This window comes from Mugil cephalus, chromosome 14 (assembly GCF_022458985.1).
Source record: "Mugil cephalus isolate CIBA_MC_2020 chromosome 14, CIBA_Mcephalus_1.1, whole genome shotgun sequence".
NCBI classification, from domain to species: Eukaryota; Metazoa; Chordata; class Actinopteri; order Mugiliformes; family Mugilidae; genus Mugil; species Mugil cephalus.
This window is the reverse complement of record NC_061783.1, coordinates 15,203,816-15,227,797: the sequence shown is the minus strand read 5'-3', so window position 1 is coordinate 15,227,797 and position 23,982 is coordinate 15,203,816. Positions and strand designations below refer to the sequence as shown.

Below are 23,982 nucleotides of genomic sequence, written 5' to 3'. Positions count from 1 at the left end.
CTAACTTCAAATTATATCATCGGGATTTCAAATTGAAGAGATTTAGTCAATAGTTAGATGATGACAAGGTGTCCTCTATTAGCACCAGTAAGTTTGAAGGACTTTCTTTAGGTTTATCTATTAATAAATGCTCCAGGTGTTTAGAGCGGTTTCTTAAACTTAAAGATGTATTGTACAAAACATCTCCAATTTGGAATAACAACAGTCTTCATTTGCTAATAAGAACTTGAAGATGAATGGTATCAGTATCCTCCAGGACAACAGTAAGGAGAATTCTATCTTTGGTTTTCAAGATCTTTATTTCTCTCTCTCTCTCTCTCTTTTTTTTTATTTTTTAACTACAGATTAAGGTCAGCTTGTAAAGCCTATGGGGTTCCATGGGGGTCGGATTTGAATGACCATCCCATTTTTGACTGGATACGTAGTTCGCCTAAAACCGACTCGCCCTCACACTTCTACGACAAATTGAACTCACAGAAATATGTTCCCACATCTGGAATGAAGGCATGGGATACAGATGTGACTGAACTGGGGCGGGATTTTGACTGGAAAGCAATTTGGCATAATGTTTTTAGAGTTTTGAAAAGCCCCAATCATCAATATATACATTTTAAATGTTGTCATAGAGCTGATTTAACACTGACCCATATTGTTCATTCAGCCCTCGTGGAACCACTGGCTCCATGTTGTTTGGGGATGTCCAGGGCGGGGTTGCTAAATTCTGGGAGGAGGTGAAACTATATCAGTGCTTGTTTGACGCTGTTTCCAATGGATCCTGCAGTACATCTTTTAAATGACGACTCTCAGCTGTCTCTTACTGAAAACAACACGTAAAATCTGGCTGACTGGCCTCAATCAATCAAATTTTCTGCTTGACTGCAGCCAAAAAGATTAAAGCCCAGCAATGGAGACCCCCTCATGACCGTACAAGGACTCAACTGTCTTCAGCAAGAGTAAACAAGTCAAAAACATCCTAATATAGAAAAATCTGATCCATGATTTAACTGTTTTTTTGCAGTGATAAGTGCATCCTTTGTGAATAAGGAATGCCACTTGGTTGGTTGAAAGATGGAGGGGGTGGGATGGGGGAAGGGGGTTCATTTAAAAAATGTTTTTTGTTGATGTTTAATAAAAACTGAATGAGAAAAAAATATATATCTTGCTTTAAACCACATATATTAATGCTGTTAAGTCACTTACCAGGTTGTTCATCACTTTTATTATCTTCTATGACCGTCATGTAAATAAAAGTTATGTCTCAAATGAAGTTTGCTGTTGTAGTTGCTGTGTTGTGCAATAACAGTCTCACATGGATGATATAATTATGATGATAACAACAACAACTATTATTATTATTAGTCTTGCTGAGAGCCTTGTTGCTCTTTTACATGCAACATGTAATGTTTTCTCCCTTCACCACTCTGCCCCAGTAATGATTTACACTTAACAGTCTGGTCTGTAGAGGGCAGAGCTGAGCCACAGTCATGGTGCTGAGTTTTTTTTTTTTTTTGTTTTTTACTAAAAACACTCTTAATTCAAACTTTATAATAAACAGTTTAATTGCGTTGTATGGGTGACACCATTCACTTCACTTGCTGAGGCAAATATTATAAATTAATGTAACTTATTTCTAGGGAGGTGCCAGTTTCTGTCTGATAGTGTAGTTTCAACAAGTCAGAGTTACACACAGGACACACTTTGTAGCAGTGAAAGTGAGCCCCGTCCATGGTGAGAAGATGCACAAGTTCAAATCCGGTGTACACTCACCTGCCAGTTCATTAGGTACAACTTCACGAAGGTTAGTCAAGTCAAAGTTTATTTCTAAAGCACTGTTTAAAACTTCCTCAGTTGACCAAAGTGGTGTACGGGTGTACAAAATAATCATACATACATTTAATAATAAATAAAACAGTGATGGAATATGATAAGCCCAATTTTTTTTAAAAATAAAAACAATAAAAAATAGTAAAAGAGACAAAAGAGAATAAAAGATAAATGATAAAGGATGAAAGCCAAAGTTACTCATCGAGCTAGGTTATGGTAAAAAGTATTTGTTTAAAATAACTGAGAGAGTGGTTAATTCAGCAGGGTTTTCATTGTGGAGGTATGACTGAATTATTCTTGCAACTCACTTTTTTGGATTATCTAAAAAGTGGCAAGTGAGTTTACATGCATTCGCAAAATCATACACACGTATATAAATAGTATAACGTATATCGACGTAGTTTAGTATGTGTAATAGCTAAATAATTAAATTAAATATAAGTTAAATTAGGGTGTTAAATAAACACAGCTGTGAGTCTTTACCAGGTCGGAACTAAAACTCCGTCTAGTTTCTGCCGGAGCCTTCTGAACGGGACGGACGGCCGGAAGCGGTCGCAAATTTGAACAGCCATCACAGCAACAATAAACGCGCACTTTCACTTTACGGTATGTCCACTGAATCAACATTTTATGAAAAAATAAGGCAAAATCTTGCAGATGTTTTCGTTAAGAGGAGACGAGCACTGTGTTTGTTGCAGTGTTTTATCCGCTTCATGTCGTTTGCTACTATTTTCATCGCCGTCGATTTTGAAGCTGACTACTACCTGGAAAACAATCTGCTCCACAGTCATAGCAATTGTTTAAGGGCTTAAATGTAATTAACCTATTGCTCTTCATTTACAGCGGGGAATGCATTGAGTGTATGCGGTTATTTCAGCAAGTTGCAGATGTTTAAATGTGTAAATAACTCGTTTATAAACGCAAAATGCAGTAATTTTCTTGCAGCAATCTCATATGTGCACGTTCACGAGGACGCATCCTGAGTGAGTGTTGAGCTGGTTCACTTTCCCGCCCTTACAAGATGTTGTCCAGAAAATAGACATAGCCGTAAAACCCCATCTCGTCAACACGACTCGCTTCTTATTCACAGTATCTTAGTGGAAATTCCCGGACCACCTTAAAAGTGGTATAACACGTAGGGGGCGTTTTTTAAAAATAATTTACAAGTTGACCTGAATTTTAAAATGTGTTAGAAATCCTCATAAATAAATTGTATTAACTTTGATTGTGTAAATAATACTATATAGGTATAATAAATAACAACAACAAAAAAAGCTATCTCAACATTTTTAGGCTTTAGTCCTTATCTACCCCTGTTTTTATTTTATTCTATTGATTTATATGTCAGGGATTATACATATTAATGAATGATAAATTATAGGAAAAGTAAGTCATAAATGAGGCAGAATTGGTCAAGAGGCTAGTCTTCATCCGCTGTCCTTGGCCAGATGTTAAACGTCAACCTGAAACATCAAATACAGTACATTAACTGTTTCATGCATAGTTAGTGGTCACTATAGTGGACAGCCATTCACGTGTATATGTGTTGTAAGTGTATATCCGTGTATGGACAACCACACTCCATACACTTCCACCAATTGGAAGTACAATCTTTAAAAATTTTTTTTACCTAAAATCAAGATGGCCGACAGAGAGCCTGAAATGCCAAGTACCTCAGGAATTTTGTGTCAATACTTCAATAGAAGTGCACCACTGAAAAAAAAATGCCGACTTCAAGTAGCATCTAAGAATTAATATAATTGTTAAAGTTTCTGGATATTTATTTTATACTAGGAGAAATTTGTAATTAGTCATGTGAGTGGACAGTTTTTTACCTTATGAAAAATGGGCTCTTGAAAAAAAATTCAATTGCATAATTTTTTATAAGGCTAAAGAGGAATAAAAACACACAGGAAAGAAAATTGTGACTAAGGTTCTCATAATTCATGGGTTAAAAATAATAATAAAAATGGTGGTTTTTAATGTTGTGGTTGTGGCACACACTAATGCATGTCTAATCATCTTGAGGTGTTTATAAGTGCGTATATGGTCTACGTACTTATAAATGATTAGTTTTTTTGAGTTAGTTGGGGCATGTAGACGGTGAACAGAAGAGGTCTGAGAATGGATCCTTGGGGTACACCGCAGCACGTTTTCAGATGTAAAATCTAACACAAAGTAGTTCAGATAAGATTCAAACCAGCTCTGTATTGAGAAGTCCTGCCAGCTCCTCTATCAATTGCATTCAGCTTGTTTATACTTATACTGTTGTTAAAGGGATTTTTTTTCTCCAACTCAAACATTTTCCAAGTGCTTTTTATAGATATTTCTGTCAGTAATATTTGAATTTTCTTTGGACTTTGTAAGACTTGCTGTTTAAATTAGTATTTTTTTTTCATGGATTAATTTGAAAGTGGTTGAACACTTCCATCTGTAAAGTTGTGCCTTTAAGGTGGACTGGAAAATTCAGATTAGAAGCTGTGAATGGGAAATATCACCCTAAATATGCACAAGTGTACATCATAACTATTTTAAAACAGGAGAAAACAGTTTTGTAAGATGTTATTAAATTTTAACTTGAAAGAAGAAATGCATTTTACCAAATTAAAGATCATCAACGTGAGGAAGAAATAAATATATTCAAGTGAATCTCAATAATTATATTTAGGTGTGTATTAGATAAACAATTATGGTCTTTAGACAAGAAAAAAATTACATTTAAAAATAATTTCAAATAGAAAATCGAAAAATTAAAAACAGTATAATGAGTGAAACCTAATCATTAAAAGGTTGTTTAACAAATATTAATTGTGCTTCTGTATGTTCAATAAACAGGTGCAACCAAGAGGAGCAAACCATACTTTCAAGTATGGATGAGGAAGTGAAGATGGCTGAGACTGAACAAGGAGACCCTGTGAGCAATGAAGGAGAGACCAGTACAGACATTTCCAACAATAGTCCGGTTAAAAGGGGAAGGGGCAGGCCGCAAGGCTCCAAGAAACTGAAGGTTTGCGTTACAGATGTAAACCTAATGGAGCTGACTTCGGCCAATTCCAACGGCGGGTCCCCGCCGCTCCACAGGAAAAGAGGGCGCCCGAAGCTCTCGGACACAAAACACACAGAGCAGCGAGGATCAGAAGGTGACGACGCTGACGACTCTGAGCAAACGCCTGAAGGGTCCAAGAAACAGGCCGATGCTGAGCACAGTGAAATGACAGAACATTCTCCTAGAAAAAGGGGCAGGCCAAGAAAACTTCCCAGCATAAGCACGGCTGACGATGCTGCTGCTGCTGGAGACTTGCCTAACGGTGGCTCTAATGCTCCTGCGAAAAGAGGGCGCCCTAAAGGATCAATAAAGCGCAAAGCAGAAACTTTAACAAGCGGGGAGGAAGACGAAAGCAGTAACGTAACACCTAGAAAACGAGGCCGGCCGAAGGGCTCACTCAACAAGAAATCCAGGCCGGAGAAGGAGCTTAGCAGTGAGGAGGACGCAGAGGCTGATGGAAGCCCAAACTCACAGAGAAGAGGGAGCGGTCAGGTCGGGCAGGTGGAGGTGAATAACTCTGGAGAGGCAACACAGGAAACTTCCAATGGCATCACAACACCACCTCGGAGAGGACGGGGAAGGCCAAGAAAAATTATTGAGGAGAAGAGCGTAGAACAACAGCTTGCCCCAGACGGCTCTCAGCCAGTTAAGAGGGGAAGAGGTCGGCCGAAAGGCTCTTTGAACAAGAAACCAGCAGCATATAGGATGCAGGGTACGGTAAGCCGGCCTCGGAAATTAATCGTCACGGTCATAAGGCGTGGTAGACCACGACGAATACCAGGCCAAAGGGGAAGGCCGAGGAAGCACCCTCTGCCGCCACCCGAGGGGCCAAAAAAGCCAAGAGTATGGAAACCTCTGGGGAGGCCGAGGAAATACCCTCGCGTCGAACCTCCAGAGGGAGCCCCGCCAGCCCCTCGCAGAAGGCGCGGCCGACCTCGCAAGTCAGATTCTAAGAAAGGCGCTCACCTGCGCAAGCCCGTCCCTAGCTCTAGCTCTCCATCCACAACACACAACCCCGAAGGACCTCCGGGAAAAAGGGACCCCCCTCCGAGTACTGCAGAATCTGAAGGCGACGCCCAGACACCGCGGAAACGAGGCCGTCCCAAAGGGTCGCCCAACAAAAACAAAGCCAACCAGGAAACGCAACTCGACAGCACACTCCCCAACCACTCGAAAGCAGCGGAGAGTAACTCACCTGCTGCTGCTGCTGCTGCTGAGGTGGAAAACGAAGCAGAGTCGGTGGTAAAAGACGTGGAGCAGATCACAGAGACGGTGCCCGTTAAACATGGAGACGAGACAGAAGAAACTCTCATCGATCAGGACGTAAGCTTTGACGTTAGTAACCAGGCTTGATGAACAGTCCCAGTCTGACCAAAAAACATGCTGTAGTAATTGCTGACATTCTTGTCAATAAAAAAAAAAAAAAAAAACAAAAAAAAAACACATGTTTTAACATTTCGTTGGCTAGCCTAGGCATTCAGCAGTCCTTCTGTTTTCTGACTAACTTGTTCATGTTTTTACTGTGCTTGATTTTATTTTTTAAATACTTCATTTCCGTCATCTGACTAAGCAGAAGTACTAATGATAGAACTGGCACATGGAGGTAATCGTTATAGACTGTTTCAGCTTTGATTCAGCTTTCAGATGTAGTATGTGTCAGTTTAGTTGTTATAGTAAAACGAATGCCGGGAAATGACTTGGAGGGGGAAAAAAAGGCCAAAAAAATGGTTATATGACTGGCAGATTGCATTAGAGGCCCTGAATCTTTTTTTTTTTTTTTTTTTTATGTTTATCCCCTTGACTCGTATAATTGTACATGAAATGAAAGGGAAGGCATTTTTTTAAACCCATATTTGTCATTTAATAAGATCTGTTTGTGATTACAAGATTAAAATATGGATGGAATGTTTTGGTTTCCTTATTTCATTTTCTTTAAATTTGCTATAACTGACACTTTGAACAACGACGTTGGTCTCATGACGCTGCCTTGAGACTGAACCTGTGACCTCGTACATCACTGACAATTTAAACTTTCTGCGAAGTCGCAAATACCACAAGGGGGCGCTGCTCATATTTTGGCCAACATGGTACAGAAAATCCTATTTGAAGGCAACATATTTTATGATTTTTACCAGTGTTGTGGTTTAAATGAGATCAGTTATAGCAGGTTTGATCCAGAACGGTCTGTTGCATACAAGAAATTTTACTCAGTGTTGGACTAACGCAGCATATTTTTTCAATGAAGGTAACGTCCCAAGAGTGAATTTTTAACGGTTTTTCCAGATGTTGGTGTGATTTTAATGTTTTTTTTTTATGTAATTTATTTAACCTGTATTTAATCACCAAAACTGTATTGAGATTAATAAACTCCCCTTCCTTTTTTTTTTTTTTTTAATATTTTTTTTATAATGTTAGTCTTTCTGGGACTCTTGAGTGTTTGTGAGGACAGTTTACAGACTTAAATGATGTCATGGTTTTTCTCCCTGACATTTGATCACAGTTGATCATGGCTTCATATTTGTTTTGCCTTAATTGCCAAAGCTTTGAATGTACCTTCCATTAAATTGTCCTGCACTGATCAGCCCCTCAACTCTTTTTTTTTTAATTTCATTCCGCGAGAGGACAAAAAACCTTCCTGCTTTACGTACCTTTCCTTTTCTTTCTTTCTTTTTGTGCTACTAATAAGTTACCATCATTATTCTCTAAATGTTAAGAGTGTAACTGTGAAGCCTTTTTTTTTTTTTTTTTTTTTTTTTTTTTTACATATAAATATATATTTTGGGACTCATGAGATTAAAATCAAGCATTTAGACAAGAATTGACTTGTTTTTGAGTAACTTGTATTAAGTAACATGACTTGTTCACCATCATCATTACTGACAAATATATAAATGCCAAATTCTTTGAGTCACAGTGAATGTGGCTTAAAGTTTAAACATCACCTTAAATTTGACCTGGCATCATTTTAAGTGGACATTATTTTTGTGTGTGTTTCAAAAAAAAAAAGAATATTTGTTGAGATTAAATTGTTGAAATAAAATCTTGCCGTTTTATTTCCCATGCTGTGGTGTGATGTTTTGATCTGTTTTCATTGTCTGTCTCCAGACAGTTTATAATGCCGTATTTTAGTTAGTTATTCATTTTAGTTGGAGTAGCAGCTCCACCCTCAGCAGGCATGTTTGTGACCTCACTGATACGACCGCGTCACACTGGAGTGATGGGTGTATTCTGACAGATGAATCACTACAGACTTAGTTTGGATCTGTGAAGTAAAAAACATAAAATATTTGCTTTAGTCTTTTACATTTTCTCTCACATGACTAAGACCTTCTCCTCCAATAACTTTACAATAACTTTACATGTTAAACATTTAGGACTATTTAACAGGATAGTTTGACAAATCGAAAAGAAATACATTAATATGACATTAAATGCACCTAAATTGGCAAATATGTAATAATAATAAGGCTTTAAGTAATTCTCTATTTATTAACCTTTGGATTTTATTAAAACTGTCCATTTAATTAATAAATTCTCATTTGCATTACAATGAATTTCCCAATAGTTGTTTATTTATTTATTTACATTTTTTTCTTTTTATATTTTTTGTAGCATTTGTTACAATGAACATTTGACCCATTAGTTGAAAATAGAAAAATAAAATAAATACAAGCATATAAATTAAAACAGAAGGAAATATTTATGTCACATTTTAGTGATCTATTTTAAAAAAAAATGTAATAAATTTTTTTTTGGTCTTTTCGGTTTCACTTGACTTAGCTTTCTTTGTATGTTATGTAACATTGGCTTTAAAGAAGTTTATAGAACATACACATTCAAAAAAAAACATAAATAAATAAAAATAAAAATGATAATAGGATAAATTGTGACCTGTGAAGCGGCGATGATCTTCGGTTCACGGAAACACCGGCGGAGTGAGACCTCGGTGCTGCTTCCGGTTCTGTTGATACTCGATCACCTGGTCGCACCTGCCAGGTAACTTTTCACTTCTTTACCTTCGCTTCTGAGAAACGACTTAAACAGCGACCTGTGCGCCAAGTTACTAATTGTTTTGCTTTAACGCGGCGGATTAAAAACGAGGTAGGTCAGCGTTTTACGTTTATTAGCATTAAGTTATACGAGATTGAGTCGCGGACGCGAAGTTGCGAAACAAGTTTTGGCTTCAGCCATAAACTAATCTCCTCGGGGGGGAACAGGCCTGAGTAGCTACACCACAGTGGCTAAAGGAGACTTGTAAAACCTTCAACCGCCACACCATAAATCCTGAGTAAAATAAATATTTATAGACATTGTTTGCCCCACGCAGAGAGTGTTGTTGAAGTTTCCAGCGTTTTTTTTTTTTTTTTTTTTTTTTTTTTTTAATGCCGGAACTGGTCTTTGGGGAATGTGTGACTGGTATTTTATGAGCGTTGCTGTTTATTGCCACAAAGATTCACCACATTAATACATAATAAAGCGAATTAATAGTTTAAAGGTTTGTCTTTTCACACTAAGAGGTGTAGAAACAAGAATTGGAGCCATGTTGTTATCTCGTGCCAGTGAGCAGGTACAGCCAGGATTTAGCCACAAGGTTTTCTATTCACTCTTTTGTTTGTTTTGTTTTTTTTGGGAGTCTCATTCTTCCCCATTCCTAGTGAGTTACCGCCATTCAATGGACTTTGTCTCTCTCTCTCTTTTTCTTTTCTTTTTTTCTACACACAAAACAAAGCTCGAACACGCTGCATGCACTGTGCAGGGACACGGTTGCAGCCTTATAGAGCAACACACCCATGATAAACAGTGAACTTTGATTGGTTTTGTCTCCTGTCGTGTGTTGTTTCAGACATATTTTTTTTTCTTCTCCTCTGCTCATTTTCTCACAGGGGAGTCAACAACACATGTGACCAAACATGACTTTTAGAAGCTGGAGGAAGCGTTGTTAACGGTCGAGGCTCTTTCACTACAACAGGTATTGACGGAAAACAAAGTGTGAAGATTTATTTCAAAAAAACCCGAGGATGTCTGGTCCGGGCGGTTTAAGCACAGATTTGACTGAGGATGTGGCAGCGGCTGCTCCAACAGCGGAGCCACAAGTGGATGCAGTACTAAGTAAAAAGCCTGAAGAGGAGAACAGTGAAGAGACAAGTGAAGATGAGGAGGAGGAGGTAGAGGAAAAAGATGAGGAGGAGGATGAAGAAGAGGAAGAAGAAATGAGCAAGTCTGCTCATCTGGAACCGAGCACTTTACCGTGGCCGGGAGACAAGAGGCCTCCAAGGGAACACGACAAAGCAGCGTGGTCAGACCAGGATGTTTCAGAGGCTGACGAGAGGGACACGGGGATCAGCGCAGACGGCCAGGACCTGTCCGAGGAGCAGAGCCAGGCGGAGAGCGACAGAAAGGGCAAAGCCAAGTGGAGGGAGAGCATGCCCGAGGGTGAGAGGTGGAGGGAGGACGAGATCAAGGAGCACCGGCACGACGGAGGCGACGGCTCCCTCGCAGATGACGAGGAGGAAGAAGAGGACGAAGAGGAGGAGGATGAGGAGGAGGAAGAAGAGTGGAGAAAAATGGAGAAAAGTGGTCTTGGTTTCACTCCAAACGTCATGATCCTGAGTCCATCAGGGAGAGAAGCTCCTGAGGAGCGCCGGCCCTTCATAGAGAAGGAGGTGGAGAGGGAGCCGTACATGGAGCCTGACTCAGCCGTCCAGATTTACTCCGACTGGGGGCAAGAGGATGACAAGATGTGTGAGTATCAAACTGGACTCTGTTGTTTTATTACTGTTTAATCAGGCTCTTATTCTGAAAAGTAAAACATCTGTGGAGAAGGTTAACAATCATCATAAGAATATAAAATTTTCTTTCAGATGCCCTCAGATGTTCTGTGAAACAGTGAGACAAGAAAGCGGCTAATTTATTAGCTGTTGCTATTTGCTTTCAGTTCTTACAAAAAAAAACAAGTGAAGTAGCCTCAACTACGACTGAAACATTTATCATAACGATGCTCTGAGAGAGCAGCTTCCATCACACTGTACTTTAACGTGTCAACATTTGCACTGATGCATGAAGCTCCTCTGTATCTAACGGAAAACTTAATTTTAGTCTCAAGTTAAAAAGTTTTGTCGATGACAAATTTGGAGGTGAAACAACTTTGGAAGAACAACGTTGCAATTTTATCGTACAATTTTCATGTAAGAAGGAATTAAAGTTTTTAATTTGCTCATTGGTACGGTGATGCCACCAGTACAGGTCTGTGGTCAGTTAGCTGATTATGACTTAAATATATAAAATGTAATATAAAATAAAACCATAAAGTCTACCTGTTAAGTTTTTATCACTGAGGTATAATTGCATATAAATGTACACATATAAAGACACACAGCTGCATGCAATAAGCTGCAATAAAGCTGAAAGTAATGATGGTGCGTTCAGGTGTCAGTGGAAAGCAAACCAGCCAAATTGATGCTAATTTAAACAGTTACTTATCCTGCCTATCTTGTTGACCTTCTTATTTTTTAGCTGCTTTTAAATCGAAGTGTAATATCAAGAAAAAAAAAATGCTCTTAAATGTTTGATCTCCAATTATTTTTGGTTCTTCTTTTTTTCTTTTTCTCTCAAAATCTGCTCCTTGCTCCGTGGAGTTTGTGTCTTAGTTCTCGCAGCCAGAAAATTTGAGATAATTTAAGTGGATTTCTTGTTTAATTGTTTTTGGAGACAAACAACTTTCCATTTCGCCATCTAACATGTTTTTGTTCTCGTCCAGGTTCAAGTGTTTTCCCTCAGTCAGAAGACGAGGCTGCTAATTTAACCCCCGTAGCTAAACGCGCCGCTCTCTCCTCTCCTTAATCACACGTAATGACGCGTAATTGCGCCTGGAGATGAATCGCGCCGTGACTCCGGGGTTGCCTTTTCCCCCGTCTCTCCACGCGAAGAGTCGCAGACATCAACACTTTAAAGCTGTGACAGTCTCCTGTTCTCGTTTCCTCCCCCAGATATGTGCGAGCACCTGTGCGGCGAGAGGGTGAGGCTGGTCCTGGCCACGGTGGCTGCGGGGCTTCTCTTCCCTCTGCTGGTGTGGGGGGGTTACGTTCTCCTTCCCTTTGATTCACCTGTGCTGGAGAGCTCCCCCCTCAGGGTTCTGTACACGCTCCGATGCTCCTTCTTCGCTGTCATCCCCGTCATGCTCGGTGAGACATTCATACCTCCTTCGTTATGTTGTTTGCCGCGCGTCGAAAGCGCTGGACCCAACGAGCCTTTGATGGCGCCTCTTGTCTGTGTGCAGGTGTGGTGGTCCAGGGTCTGGCCCGGCTGCGTCACGGCGCCGTGAAGCCGCTCTACCAGACTAAGCTGCTGCACAGAGAGGTGGCCGTGCACTGGCACTACATCAACGAGTCGCTGGCTCTCTTCCTCTTCTACTTCCTGCAGCTCGCCGTCATGTCGACCTACATCAGCCAGGACCTGGTTAAGCTGGTGCCACTGCTCACCATCGTATTCGTGTTCGGCAGGTACGTTGGGGTCAGCGGGAAGTGGTTCTGTGTTCAGGATCTAAAGCCGCTTTAAGCCTTTACATGTTCAGTCGATCGTTTCAGATGTGACGAATGAACCCGGGGTTTTAAAGATGCTTATTTTCTGTGTAACGCTGGGCGCTGTAGCATGGAGGTCTATCGAGATCACTTTTGGAGTGAGCTGGATTCATTGTTCCACAAAGAAAATGTAAAAAAACACAGTTAGACATCTGAAATATTTTCACAACAGGCACATCTACAGTGAATGAACTATAGAGCAGCTAATCGGTCTAATTCAGGAAAGGTCAGATCAGGTCAAATTTATAATCATTGTATAGAAAGAAAAAAATACATATTGCACAGGACTTTTTACAGGGAAAGAAATATTGCAATATTGTGGATGAGGAGGATGGAGATATGAGTTGTCTTATGGCATGCAGTTAAAACCTAGCTGTTTGCTCCTAATACAGTCTACTGCTACTCTTTGTGATGTGTTCAAGTGCACCTTTTTAGGCCCAGACTTGGGCCAGCTTAATACGTGTTCATTTTGTGCTAAATATTCTGACACGGCAACATGCTAACGTTGGATGCGTTTGCCATATAACAGAATCCAGCGTTCTAGCATGCTGACAGTCTCCATGTAGCACTGAACACAAACAGCTGAGGCTTTCGTGTTTCCGCCCCTTGATGGAAATGTAGAGCGTTATGAAACGTATTAGAGGAGGGAGCTGCAGCAAATACGATTTCACTCGAAACTAGAAGCAACGGCTCATTGAACCCGCTGCATTTCATCCTCTGTTGAGGCCGTGCGGTCTTATCTTAATCCATCCCATTTTGGTCTGATATGTCTTTGTGAAACAACGTGTCATCTCCAGAGAAGAGTGGATGTAATCCCAGACTATAAACTGCAAACAGCTGAAATCCCACAGTCACCATGTTCAAAGCTCAGGCCCATCATAAACTGTTGAGTCTGTTTCAAACAAGGCTGCAGAGAATTGCTGCTTGAGTCTATGCTCGGTGCATGCGGTTGAACTTTGACTCTTTTTGAAACATGCACGGAGCAGATAAGAGACAAACGGATCAATCTCACAGACAGACAGATACTGCTTTGTTTCCTGTGTTGTTTGTCTGTCGAGTGAGTACATGGGTGAGTCACGGCTGGAAAATGGCAGGTTGCTCATTTCCTTTCCAAGTTGTCAGTAGTTAATTTCTGTCAGTAAGAAACTCGGTTCAATCGTAATGTCTGAAAAAAATACGAACATTCCTCCACGACTGAAGCCGCACCAGTGACCAGGAAGGATTAAAGCTCTCACAGTGTACGGTTAAAAAACGGATGTTTAGCCTATTACACATTGTGTCTCTCCCTGTTGTAACTTGTTGGATTATTCATACATTGTTTGTATTTATTCTCTTCGTCCTCAGAAATCTAAACCGAGAGTCTGGGTTTAAAACTTGTCCGATCACTTGTGCAGTTTCAGGTCCATGGATGAGGAAGTCTGACATTTACAAACCAAACTCTGTTCTATGGATGTTTTGCATATTAAGAAAACAAGTCATATGGGAGAGAGAGGAGCATCAGTACAGCTCATTGATACGATGTACTCTTAAATTAAATTAAATTTAATGGCAGCTTCTCAGTAATTGTGCATCTTTTGATCCTATCCTCATTCTTCACAATCTACACCTCCACTACAGAAAAAAATAAATAATTTTAAACACAGAAAGGTCAAACAGTTCACCCGATGCTTTGCTTCTGCCACTCTCTTTGTTTCAATTTGGAAGTAAGATTATATTTGTTGTGTACAGAAGAGATTAAGTGAGAGAAATCCCCAGAAACGTGTGGTCTGAGTGTTAGTAAAAGACGAACCGTGATTGGTTGAAGGCAGGTATGAGGGGGTGGAGCTTAGAGCTTGATGGACACCTCTGACTTTTCACTGAATCCACTATAAAGATGTTTGATTTTCAACATAACCAACAACGCTGAGATAATAGTAATTAGAGGGCTCCTGTGCAAGTATGGAAGAGTACACACAGCATGTGCAACTTTCAAAAAAAAAAAAAAAGAAAGTTTATTCTTATTTGAATGAGCTACATTTTATTCTTTCTATAGCGACACGGTTGCACTAAAAACAGCGGCGTCGTCTGCAAAGAGAGACAGGGTGATCAGATCTTCTGTCAAGGAAGTCTCCTCTAACTTGTTTTTATTTATTTTTTTCGTGCTGCAGACTCATCTACTGGCTCTGCCTGTCTCTGGGCAGCACCATCAGGGCCTTCGGCTTCGGCTTCTCCTTCTTCCCCATCCTGGCGATGCTGGGCACCAACCTCTACTACGTGTGCGTGTCGATCGGACCCGACTCGGTCTTCGACGTGGCCCCGCCCACGGTGGCCCCGCCTCCCAGGCAGCGCTGGTGGGGTTAGAGAGGGCGACGTCACAGGGTGCTTTTTTGAAGCACGTTTACCTGGAGATCTCCGCTCTGGTGGGTTTTCGTCGACACCCGCCGTTACCACGGTAACGGGAAGTGCGGGTTTCGACGACCTGAGCATTAACTTTCTGGGAGGGATGCATCAGGAGATGGTTTACAGCTCGGCCAGACAAACTCAGGGCCTCATAATCAAAGGAAAATCCAAGAAATTTGTTTTCCACGGATGAAATAAATAATAATTTTTGTGATATTTTCTGTGTCTGTTTCACAACAGTGAATGTGAAGCAGCTGCTACAAGATGTGAGTTTGTGACTAAAGTGACCAAATCCAGCTCTGATCCCATGTAAACAGAAACTACCAATAAATATGATAGGAGACAGGGCATTTTCTGAGTGGAAATAGTTTCCATATCTTATTATTATTATTATATGTATATTCAATAGTTTGTTTGACCTGAGCGCAAAGAAATCAACTATATGAACTAGGTTGTGGGTGAATGAGTGTATTTGCTGTGTAATGAAATGCAGAGACAACATTAACTTGATGGCTTGACAGGAAGTGTAAAGTTTACGTTGAAGCTCTTCTGTGCGTGTAAATTAAAACTACGGATGTCCTCCGAGGATCACCTCTGTTTAGAGCGTGTTTACCCATTTAGTGAAGCTACTCTTTTCTTTTCTTTTTTTTTAAACTGCCACGTCTGATGCCAAAGAGTCTGAAAGCATCCCACGTTTGGATGGGATTTTTTTTTTTTTTTTAATATGAGGTTGAACTATTAGTTGTTTTGTAAACTCTTTCAGTTTTAATTTGTCGTCACACTACCAGTCCCAGTGGTAAATCTTTATATTTATACCTGAAACTGTATCTTTGTTTTATTGATCAAAAGCTTTTCTCTGTTTAAAGCAACATAAGCCACCGTGCTATTTTTAGAGACTATTTTCTTTCTGCTGAAGGATATATATATATATATATATATATTTTTTTTTTTTCCATCTACTACTGATGAGAGCTTGATAGAAAATGTGATCAATATGTGGGACCTTGAATGAGTTCAATAAATCATGAGACACGTTCCTGCGGCTGGTGACTCAGAGATTTTCTGGTGACTGAGGGCGGTGCTTGTCGTGTGCGCTACTGGTCTTGTGGCTGCACAGGCCAATAAAATAAAACCTGTAGCAGCGTGTTACTTCTGATAAGGCCAAATACCAAACAGATGTTGCATCAGAATAAATGATTAGCCTGCGAGATTAGTGCAAACCTACACTTCTTTAATCTGCTTCCACCTTTTGTAATCAGTTTCATTAATTATTAACAATCTCACCGAAGCAAAAAAACAAAACACGACCTGGATTTTATTGCACAATATCAATTTAGCATCTATTGTATTGGACTCCATACGTCCACACCTGGTCATTTTAGCCCTGTTCCCCTAGTCTGAGAGCCACTGAATTCATTTTTTTTTTTTACCACCTCACTCTGGTATGAACCTTTTGGCATGAAAGGAGCAGCGGGTGAATAAAGGAATCAACAGATCAAACCTAATGTTCAAAGTCTCGTTAGCAATTAAAGAGTCAATTTATTTTAATGCAGGTTTAAAATCAGATGTTTGTCTCTTCTACTGAAAAGGTTTCTACGTTATTAATCTACGACCAGCAGCTAATGAAACAAAGATAAATCATACCAGAGTTGTATAGTCTACTTCTCTTTTTGAACGGTTGGAGTTTAATCAACAGTGAAAGAGGGGAAAGCTGCACAGACGTGAGATTCTTGTTTGTGCCGGTTGTTTACTGTCCCTGCATTAATCGAACTTTTCCACCTCGGAGACCTGTCGCGACCTGTGCAGGAATTCCAGTAAAGTCTCTCCGCCTGCACAACAAGTTCAGAGCCGCGGCCTCAGACTTCCTGCCTCTGAATCTACTCATGTGCACATACATGTATGACACACTGAAGTAGTTATCTAATACAAAAGATTGGAAAGATATTTCCAGCTACACACTGAATAGACAAAAATTTGGAGTGTGGGAAAAGTAGTCATTTGCTGTGCTGGATTGTTTCTGTTATTTAGCCATGCACACACATTCATTCATTCATTCATTCATTCTCTGTAACCTCTAGTCCTCTGAAGGGTCGTGGAGACCCAGGACAATTAAGAATCACCAGTTAACCTAACGAGCATGTCTTTGAACATTTGGATGGAGGGAGGAAGCCTGAGTACCTGGAGAGAACCCACACAGACACAGGGAGAACATAACTCAACTTAATAATACTACAAATCTCATCCTTCAAAATAAAAGCATAGCTGAACAGTTTAACCGTCATAAAGCTACGATTTAGTGCAGGACTGTTTTATTGGAATGTATTCATGTTCACTAGTGTACCTAATGTTTTGACCTGTCAGACTGATCTCACTAGTGAATGAGGTGACGGGACCTTTCTTATGGATCACGTTTGTCGGATGAAGGAAGGGTTCAGACCGGGGTTAGCCTCCAATTTCCTGCTGTAGGTTAACCCGCACACGTTTCATTTCTTCAAGGTTAATGTGTTCTGTAACGTTTTATGTTTAAGAAAAACCTAATAAATACAACTATTTTAACATTAAAATGCTCTTGGCTCCGCAAAATCTTTGATTGATTAGACATTTTTATATGTTTTTAATTTCCCCCCACAAATTCAAATTTCTTTAAATACACATTAACATGAATCCAACATATTTTAGTAAAGGGATAAATGGAGGCAGGAAAAAATGAATATTTTAACCTGTGTATTATTTGAATAGCTTAATATTGGATGATAATAATAATGTATATCTATAAATACCACTAGGCTGAGTTTATTATAGAACACATATAGTAGGTAGGGGGTCCCTACTTAATCTCTTTATCAGCTTAGGGTCTTTGACCTGGAGACCTCTGCTTTAGACATTAACTCATCTCTTATATGATTAACTATTATAATACTGTTGGAGTTATTTTTATCATTAGGCAATTTGTCTCATAATTAGTTATGTAAAATGGTTTAAATAAGTGTCCAACTTCTGGTTTTGTCTAACCAACACAAACATATTGACTTTATTTACATAAAAATGTACCTTTAAAACATTGATGTAATGTAGAAACTAATAATTATTCAACTGATAACATTTCTGCAAGTATTTTTGACACTTAGGCACATTTTCTGTCAGAATTTCTTTATCATTTTGGAAGTAAACTATCACGATTTCTTCCCTCGCTGCCTTTCTTCTTAAGAAATAGTTCTTAAATGACGCATAATAAAACGAGGGAACATACCAGCTTGTTGGATGTTAAAAGTTTTTTTCTTCCTTTGCTACGATTAATTATTCTTTAATCTCAGCTTTTGTTGTCGTCGCGCTCACCAAGTCGCTGCTTACCTCGTCTTTCCTCGAGGTCGCAGAGATCGGGCTAAATTTAGCCGCCTAGTTATCACCGAACGTGTGAGATGAGGCTCCATCGCACGTGTTTGTAACTGTGACAACGAGCCGAGGACCGGGAGGGAAAGACGACGGAGGAAGACACGGGCACTGCTGCCAAGACATGAATTACAGTTTCAGTAAGTTTAGAAAGAATTCTTGGTATTTTACTCCAAAATAAGGGAAAAAAAGCAAGAAAAAAAGCACAGATTCAATTTCATTTCACTCAGTTTGTCTATTTAATATATAAAATACGGTAAAACATACGCAAAAAGGATAAGGTTTCAAGGGACTTGGATACTTTGGTACAACAAACACTTTTTTTGTAAAAGCGGTATAGAATTTCAATAACATATCAGTGCATACTTTGTATATGAAAATATACACAAACTGTATATCATTCTCAAAAAAACAACAAAAAGAAATATTTTCTTTACAACAAAACCCGAAGCAGACCAGCTCAACACAATATATTAGCTATAAATTTCATCTTTAGTATTTCATATGCTACATTGTTCTGAGTCGTTTTAAAACTCATTTGTGATGCATGTCCTTATCATTACTGTACGTAACATATGGTTTGTTGTTACCTGTATCCCATGCATTTACATTTTTCAAATTTCATGAATTACTAATTTCAGCTGTTTCCCGTTTTTATAAATATATTCTATATCTTAATTAAAATTGCAGCATTAACTGGTATTTCCTTCATTGCATTTGCTAATACCACAATAACTGATCGTGCAATTGTCAGCAAGTTGTTTCAAAAAAGGAAACCAGCACTATATGTTTATGATAAGGAAGGTAAAACAAGAGAGAGGAAATAAAAACGGTTGGCTATCCTACACAAAAATCGCAATAAAATAAAAGCTCCATAATAATATCATTAGAATAATAATAATAGACAATGGAACTGTCACCAGCACAAATTAATTCAAAAATAGTGAGATTCTAAAAAACATTGTACACGACGAGTAACAGGGGGTGCAGGTTTTCATTTCTCATATAGATTGTCTTGTGACTACACTGCTAGATTGGACAGAGAACCTTTATTTATTTATTTTTTTTGTTTTTTGTACATGAGCGAAAGCCAATCGTTGTGGTGTCACATTTCAGTCAACCATCGGCGCAAAGAGTTACCATGGAGACAGATTTAGGGGGGAAAAGGCGCGGAAGCGACCGTGTGGCGACAGAGAAGAGCGTTGGCCGAGTCTTTAAAGGAACAGTTTGAAAATAATTTGATGTGATGCCTGTAGAGGAAATGTGGAGCTGGAGCAGGTTAGCCGGCTCTAGTGTAAATTAGAAAGTTAAAGCAAAAACTAAAATTGTGACATGATAGAGGAACTATGTGCCAGACTGTGTCTTCACGCGTTAATCTAAGATCTTTACCTGATCTGCTAACGTTACAAACATGATATCAACGGGCTCAGGTAGCATCTTTTAATGGATTATCTCCTTATAAATGAGCTCCATTAGGTGTTAATATTGTTTTATTTAAGGAGATCCAACTTGAAGCAGTGGTTTGCAGACAGCTCTTTGACAATCTAGTTCTTTAAGTTCATCACTGTCGGAAATTATAATATCTAAACGTAAGTTTATACCCGACATGATCAAAAACGGAGTTTGTTGTCAATAAAACAACGATAACGACGCGGAAATATTAACGCAATATTTCCCATCAAGATTCATGGTTAGTGGTGGACTGACACTCTAATTAATTTGCATTTCCTTTTGCAATTTTGAAAAACATAATAATTCATACTCATGCCTGATTGATTATCACGAATGCAGGAGCCAGTAGCTGTATTGTGTTACATCTTTACAGAGCTGAACCAGCTGTTCCACTAATCCCTCTTAATCCAACCAGACACCGACACAAATATTAATTAGTATCGATCTTCTGATCTAACTCTGGGTGAGGAAATGATTTAGGAACCTCCCCGTAATGTGGAACTATTCCTTTAAGGATCGCGTTTTTTCTCCAACGTGAGTTTATTAACAGTACTGGATGTTAAAGGGGTCCTATGATGCCAGTTTCCAGGCTCCATATTTGTAGTCCGCTATTCTCCTAGAGTAGCTTTGCATAATTCAGGTGAGAAAACAACTTAAACGGCCCCTTGTGCAGCCTGGCAATTAAAACCTTTCCTCGCTAAGAACCCACTTTTTGTCTGATTTGCGAAACTAGCTGAGCCCTAACCCGTGTGGAAGTCCTAAAGTCTGACTGTAAACCCACTCAGTTACATCATTTCTCGTTCCTAACAAACAAACACCCACAGCAACACATATGACAGCAGGACAGGATGTTTACTGCCTGATAAACTGTGATTATTTGTATGCTAGAGTACTTTAAAAGCCTATAATGGTACTCTAGTAGACTGTTTAGTAAATACTTTTACGTTAATTAACAAACACGATCATAATCTGGCTTTGCTGGCGTGCTGCGGGGCTTTGTCTCACACGGATCACCTGTGCGTGTGACATTAACTCAAGATTCATTTCAAATATGGAGGAAAGGCATGATAAGTCCCCTTTAAGAGCGCGAACAGAGAGAAAAAGCCGCCTCCACCACACAGTCGAGTGAACGAGGGACGGAAAGATGACTAGATCATAGAAACCAACAACAACAACAACAAAAACAACACTGCCATTAGACGTGAAAATGTCACACAGCGCAAAGTTTTTTTTTCCAGGCGCTGGCCACAAACCCAAAGTACGTCTCAGATGCTGGTTTGCGGGCTGCGTTTAATTGCACCAAATGGCATCAGTTCGTTAAGAAGCAGCTGTCTCACATACGCCGGTTTAGAAGTGTGGGTCCGCCACACCAGGGAAAAAAAAAACAGGTCACAGAGAAACGTTTGTGTTTGTCGTCTTAGAAACGCGCTCACGCGCAGGCTCGAAACGGTTCAGACGTGATCAATTCGTTCGAGAAAAAGACGCAACTGAAACACACCTGGGAGCCAATTTCCTGACTTGAATCTAAAAGCGAACAAAGGCGTGATCTCCGTCCGCTTCACGTGACACGATCCCGTCGATCTGAAGTGCATTTTTATCTCTACGGCTACGCTACGAGTGAATGGCAGTGTCGTAATAATGAGTTTGTCGCGTGTACAGTTTTACTTTGATCGTGTTTTTTTTTTGTGTATTTGTTTTTTTTTAGTTTTTTTCTTTGTTTTTTTTTTTAATGTGTGGCAAGAGAATATGTTGACACCACAACCAAGCAGGCCTCTGTGAGTGAGAGACAGAAAGTGCACACACCATCAACACTAGAATAAAATAGGTTTACTGAAACGAGTCCGATCCACCAGCACTGCCTAAGTGCGGCGTAACCCCTGCACCGTAGCTCGAAACATATCAAATTCACACTCATATATGCAAACAGATCCACTGAGAATCAACACATTGCTTGTTTTTAGGGATACCTAGCAAAGTCTATGCAAATATATTCATATGTACATACACATCGTTGAAGCCGAAAAGCTATTTTACTTTGTCGCCAACTGAAGCGGTAGAAATATAGAAAATGTCTTTTTCCTGTCACGTTTTGAAACACGGCAAAGAGCTAAGGAGAGCTAGAGAGAGCTAAAGAGGACATCAAAGCTTTTTGTATAAGGAGTGATAATTTTTTTTTTTTTTCTTCAATACAAAGTCAGATTTCCTACTTTTGGACGACTAACGGACCTTCAAAACAGATTTTTTAAAATACCAACAGATAAAGAACACTTGGACTGAAAGAATCAAATACTTCCCTACTCAAAAAAAAGCCATCGGCGGCTCAAAAAACTCTTACTTATGCATTAAACTGGATGGCATCTACTCCTGGTAATAAGCTGAGTGACTGGCTGGATTTCTGGTGCAACGTACTTCCATCCGAGTTCCAGAGGAGATGAGGTGAGAGGACGGGAGGAGCACCCCGGTCTGTGAACAAAGTGGCGGCCGATACGGAGCCCGAGAAGCATCGACAGTTTCCCCCGACGTTTCCGTATCGGCGCGAGTGATCATCAGCGTCGCAGCGCTGTGCGAGAGAGGCATTTGGCATTTTTAATATTTGATATTGGCACTCTGGCAAGGTGCTCAACTCCACAGCAGCAGAGTGCCACCTGAGGGCTCGGAGGGGGGGGGGGGGGGGGTCTGCCTGGTTGCATGAGGTTGGTAACCGTGGATCCATTGACGTGGAGCTATTCTCACCTAGAAAGACCCAGTCTGAGTCTGCGCCAGGTCGATGCTCAGTCCTCAAACGTGTCCCGGATTGAGTTATTTTCCAATAGTGCAGTTTGGACGTGACTTACGGAAGAATGGACAGCACACAATCTAAATGACGTTGGATAGTGAGGAGCAGAAAGTGGCGAGTTATGCCGCAGCAGTCCCATAACTCGATGTAAATACGTGAGAGTGATCGGAAACCACGTGAGAGGTGAATGTTTATTTTTGTGGTTTCCTCAGATTGCAAAAAAAAAAGGTTGGATACCTCATTTTTTTTTTTTTACGAAAAAGAAAAATCACTATACGGGAGTTCCGTTCGAGCAAGAAGGCTTTTAAAAGTCTGCTGTCCTTCTTATTCGAGGGGCCCACCTGGGACAAAACCTCCAGGTGAGCACTGAGCCGTCCTCCCCTCACTCAGAGCGCGATCCCATAAAGACTTTTTCATTTATCTTTTTGTGTGTGTTTTTGTGACGCAGCTGAGTAGTATAATGTTGGACAGAGGCAGATGTGTGGTGATAGTGTCACATGGCAGTGGGGTCGGGGGCAGTGGGGGGGGGGACTAAGAATGGGTGTGGGTGCGTGTTGTGGGTGTTTTACGAGTCACCGAAACCTCGCTGCGGGTGCACGGAGGCGGTGCTGCCGCCTCTATGTGACCCAGGTGTCCAATCTCATGCGCTTGATGTTTCCTCCCTCCTGCTCCGGGTCGTTCGACGCCCTGAGGAGCTCGGCCGACGAGCTGAAGTCAGGCGGCACGGAACTTCTGGCGGGACCTGATGTGCTGCCGCCACCGCCGCCGCCGCCTCCTCCGCCTCCGCCTCCGCTCCCGCCACCTCCACCACCACCAGTAGCGCCGCCGTCGTCACGGTCGCTGCCTTCGAACGAGCTGGCGTTGCTGCTCACGCTGTCGGCGGGAGAGCGGCCGGTCGGGGGCTCCAGGCACAGCAGGGAGCCGGGGTACTGCGGCGGGGCGGTCAAGATGGCTCCCCCCGAGGTCGAGGACGGCGTGCTCGAGGGAGGGGGGCAAGGGGTGCTGCGGTCCCGGCCGGGGGAGACGGGCTCCGACTTGATGCTCACGCTGGAGTTTGTGTTGACGGTCAACATGGCACCTTGAGGTATGTGGGACACCGGCCTGAGAACGGGGTCACAGAGACAGGAAGAAAACGGAAGGAAGATAAGGGATAGGACAAAGAGGAGCAGCAAAAAAACAAAAAAACAAAACACAAATACACGTGATTAGCCACTCGACAACAGGCACATGAAGAACTGGAAGGCCACTCGCGCCAAGACAAAACCCCACATTACAAAGCACAGCACCGACAAGGAAAAAGCCACACTCGATTATTCAGAAGTACAATCAACTCTGAGCCTTTTAAAAGCAGAAGTAACACCGCCGCTGCTCCCAAAAAAAGGTCCACACAAAACAGCCTAGGAAGCGTGAAATGATCTGTGTGACAGGGTAGTGTGCAGTGAGTCAGCTGTGATGTGAAGAAGAAACTAATGATGAACAAGAAAATAATCTCGGGCTAGAGAACATGGCGGAAACCGGAACTACGTCTCTTTCCTGTT

General features: G+C 40.7%; 2 protein-coding genes across 8 annotated transcripts in view; one reads left to right on the top strand and one right to left on the bottom strand.

Annotated features, from left to right (window-relative positions):
• Window positions 1-1,791: 1,791 nt before the first annotated feature.
• On the top strand, window positions 1,792-15,862 carry LOC125020156. Of its 3 annotated transcripts, none has more exons than XM_047605445.1 (5): window positions 8,602-8,866; window positions 9,754-10,612; window positions 11,857-12,051; window positions 12,147-12,369; window positions 14,595-15,862. In XM_047605445.1, the coding sequence occupies exons 2-5, from the start codon at window positions 9,889-9,891 to the stop codon at window positions 14,785-14,787; spliced, it is 1,335 nt and encodes a 444-aa protein (XP_047461401.1). In that variant the 5' UTR covers window positions 8,602-8,866; window positions 9,754-9,888; the 3' UTR covers window positions 14,788-15,862. The 3 variants fall into 3 exon arrangements, 2 of the variants coding, with proteins under 2 accessions (XP_047461401.1, XP_047461402.1); XM_047605446.1 differs by having other exon boundaries at window positions 8,829-8,971; XR_007114173.1 differs by lacking the exons at window positions 11,857-12,051; window positions 12,147-12,369; window positions 14,595-15,862 and adding an exon at window positions 1,792-2,430 and having other exon boundaries at window positions 4,660-8,866; window positions 9,754-9,873.
• A 2,569-nt stretch (window positions 15,863-18,431) lies between these two features.
• Window positions 18,432-23,982, bottom strand: part of LOC125019591 (myocyte-specific enhancer factor 2D homolog) — a 27,131-nt gene continuing 21,580 nt past the window's right edge. For all 5 annotated transcript variants that reach the window (XM_047604456.1, XM_047604458.1, XM_047604459.1 and 2 more), the window contains one exon: window positions 18,432-23,545. In XM_047604456.1, the coding sequence (XP_047460412.1) occupies window positions 23,062-23,545 (484 nt within the window). In that variant the 3' untranslated portion in view covers window positions 18,432-23,061. The remainder of the gene's footprint in view (window positions 23,546-23,982) is intronic.

What these genes read in the sequence shown, in the direction of transcription:
- LOC125020156 (XM_047605445.1), top strand. Translation starts at nt 9,889, where the DNA reads ATGTCTGGTCCGGGCGGTTTAAGCACAGATTTGACTGAGGATGTGGCA. An exon ending in TGTCATCCCCGTCATGCTCG is followed by an intron (nt 12,052 to 12,146) that starts GTGAGACATTCA and finishes GTCTGTGTGCAG; the next exon opens with GTGTGGTGGTCCAGGGTCTG. An exon ending in ATCGTATTCGTGTTCGGCAG is followed by an intron (nt 12,370 to 14,594) that starts GTACGTTGGGGT and finishes TTCGTGCTGCAG; the next exon opens with ACTCATCTACTGGCTCTGCC.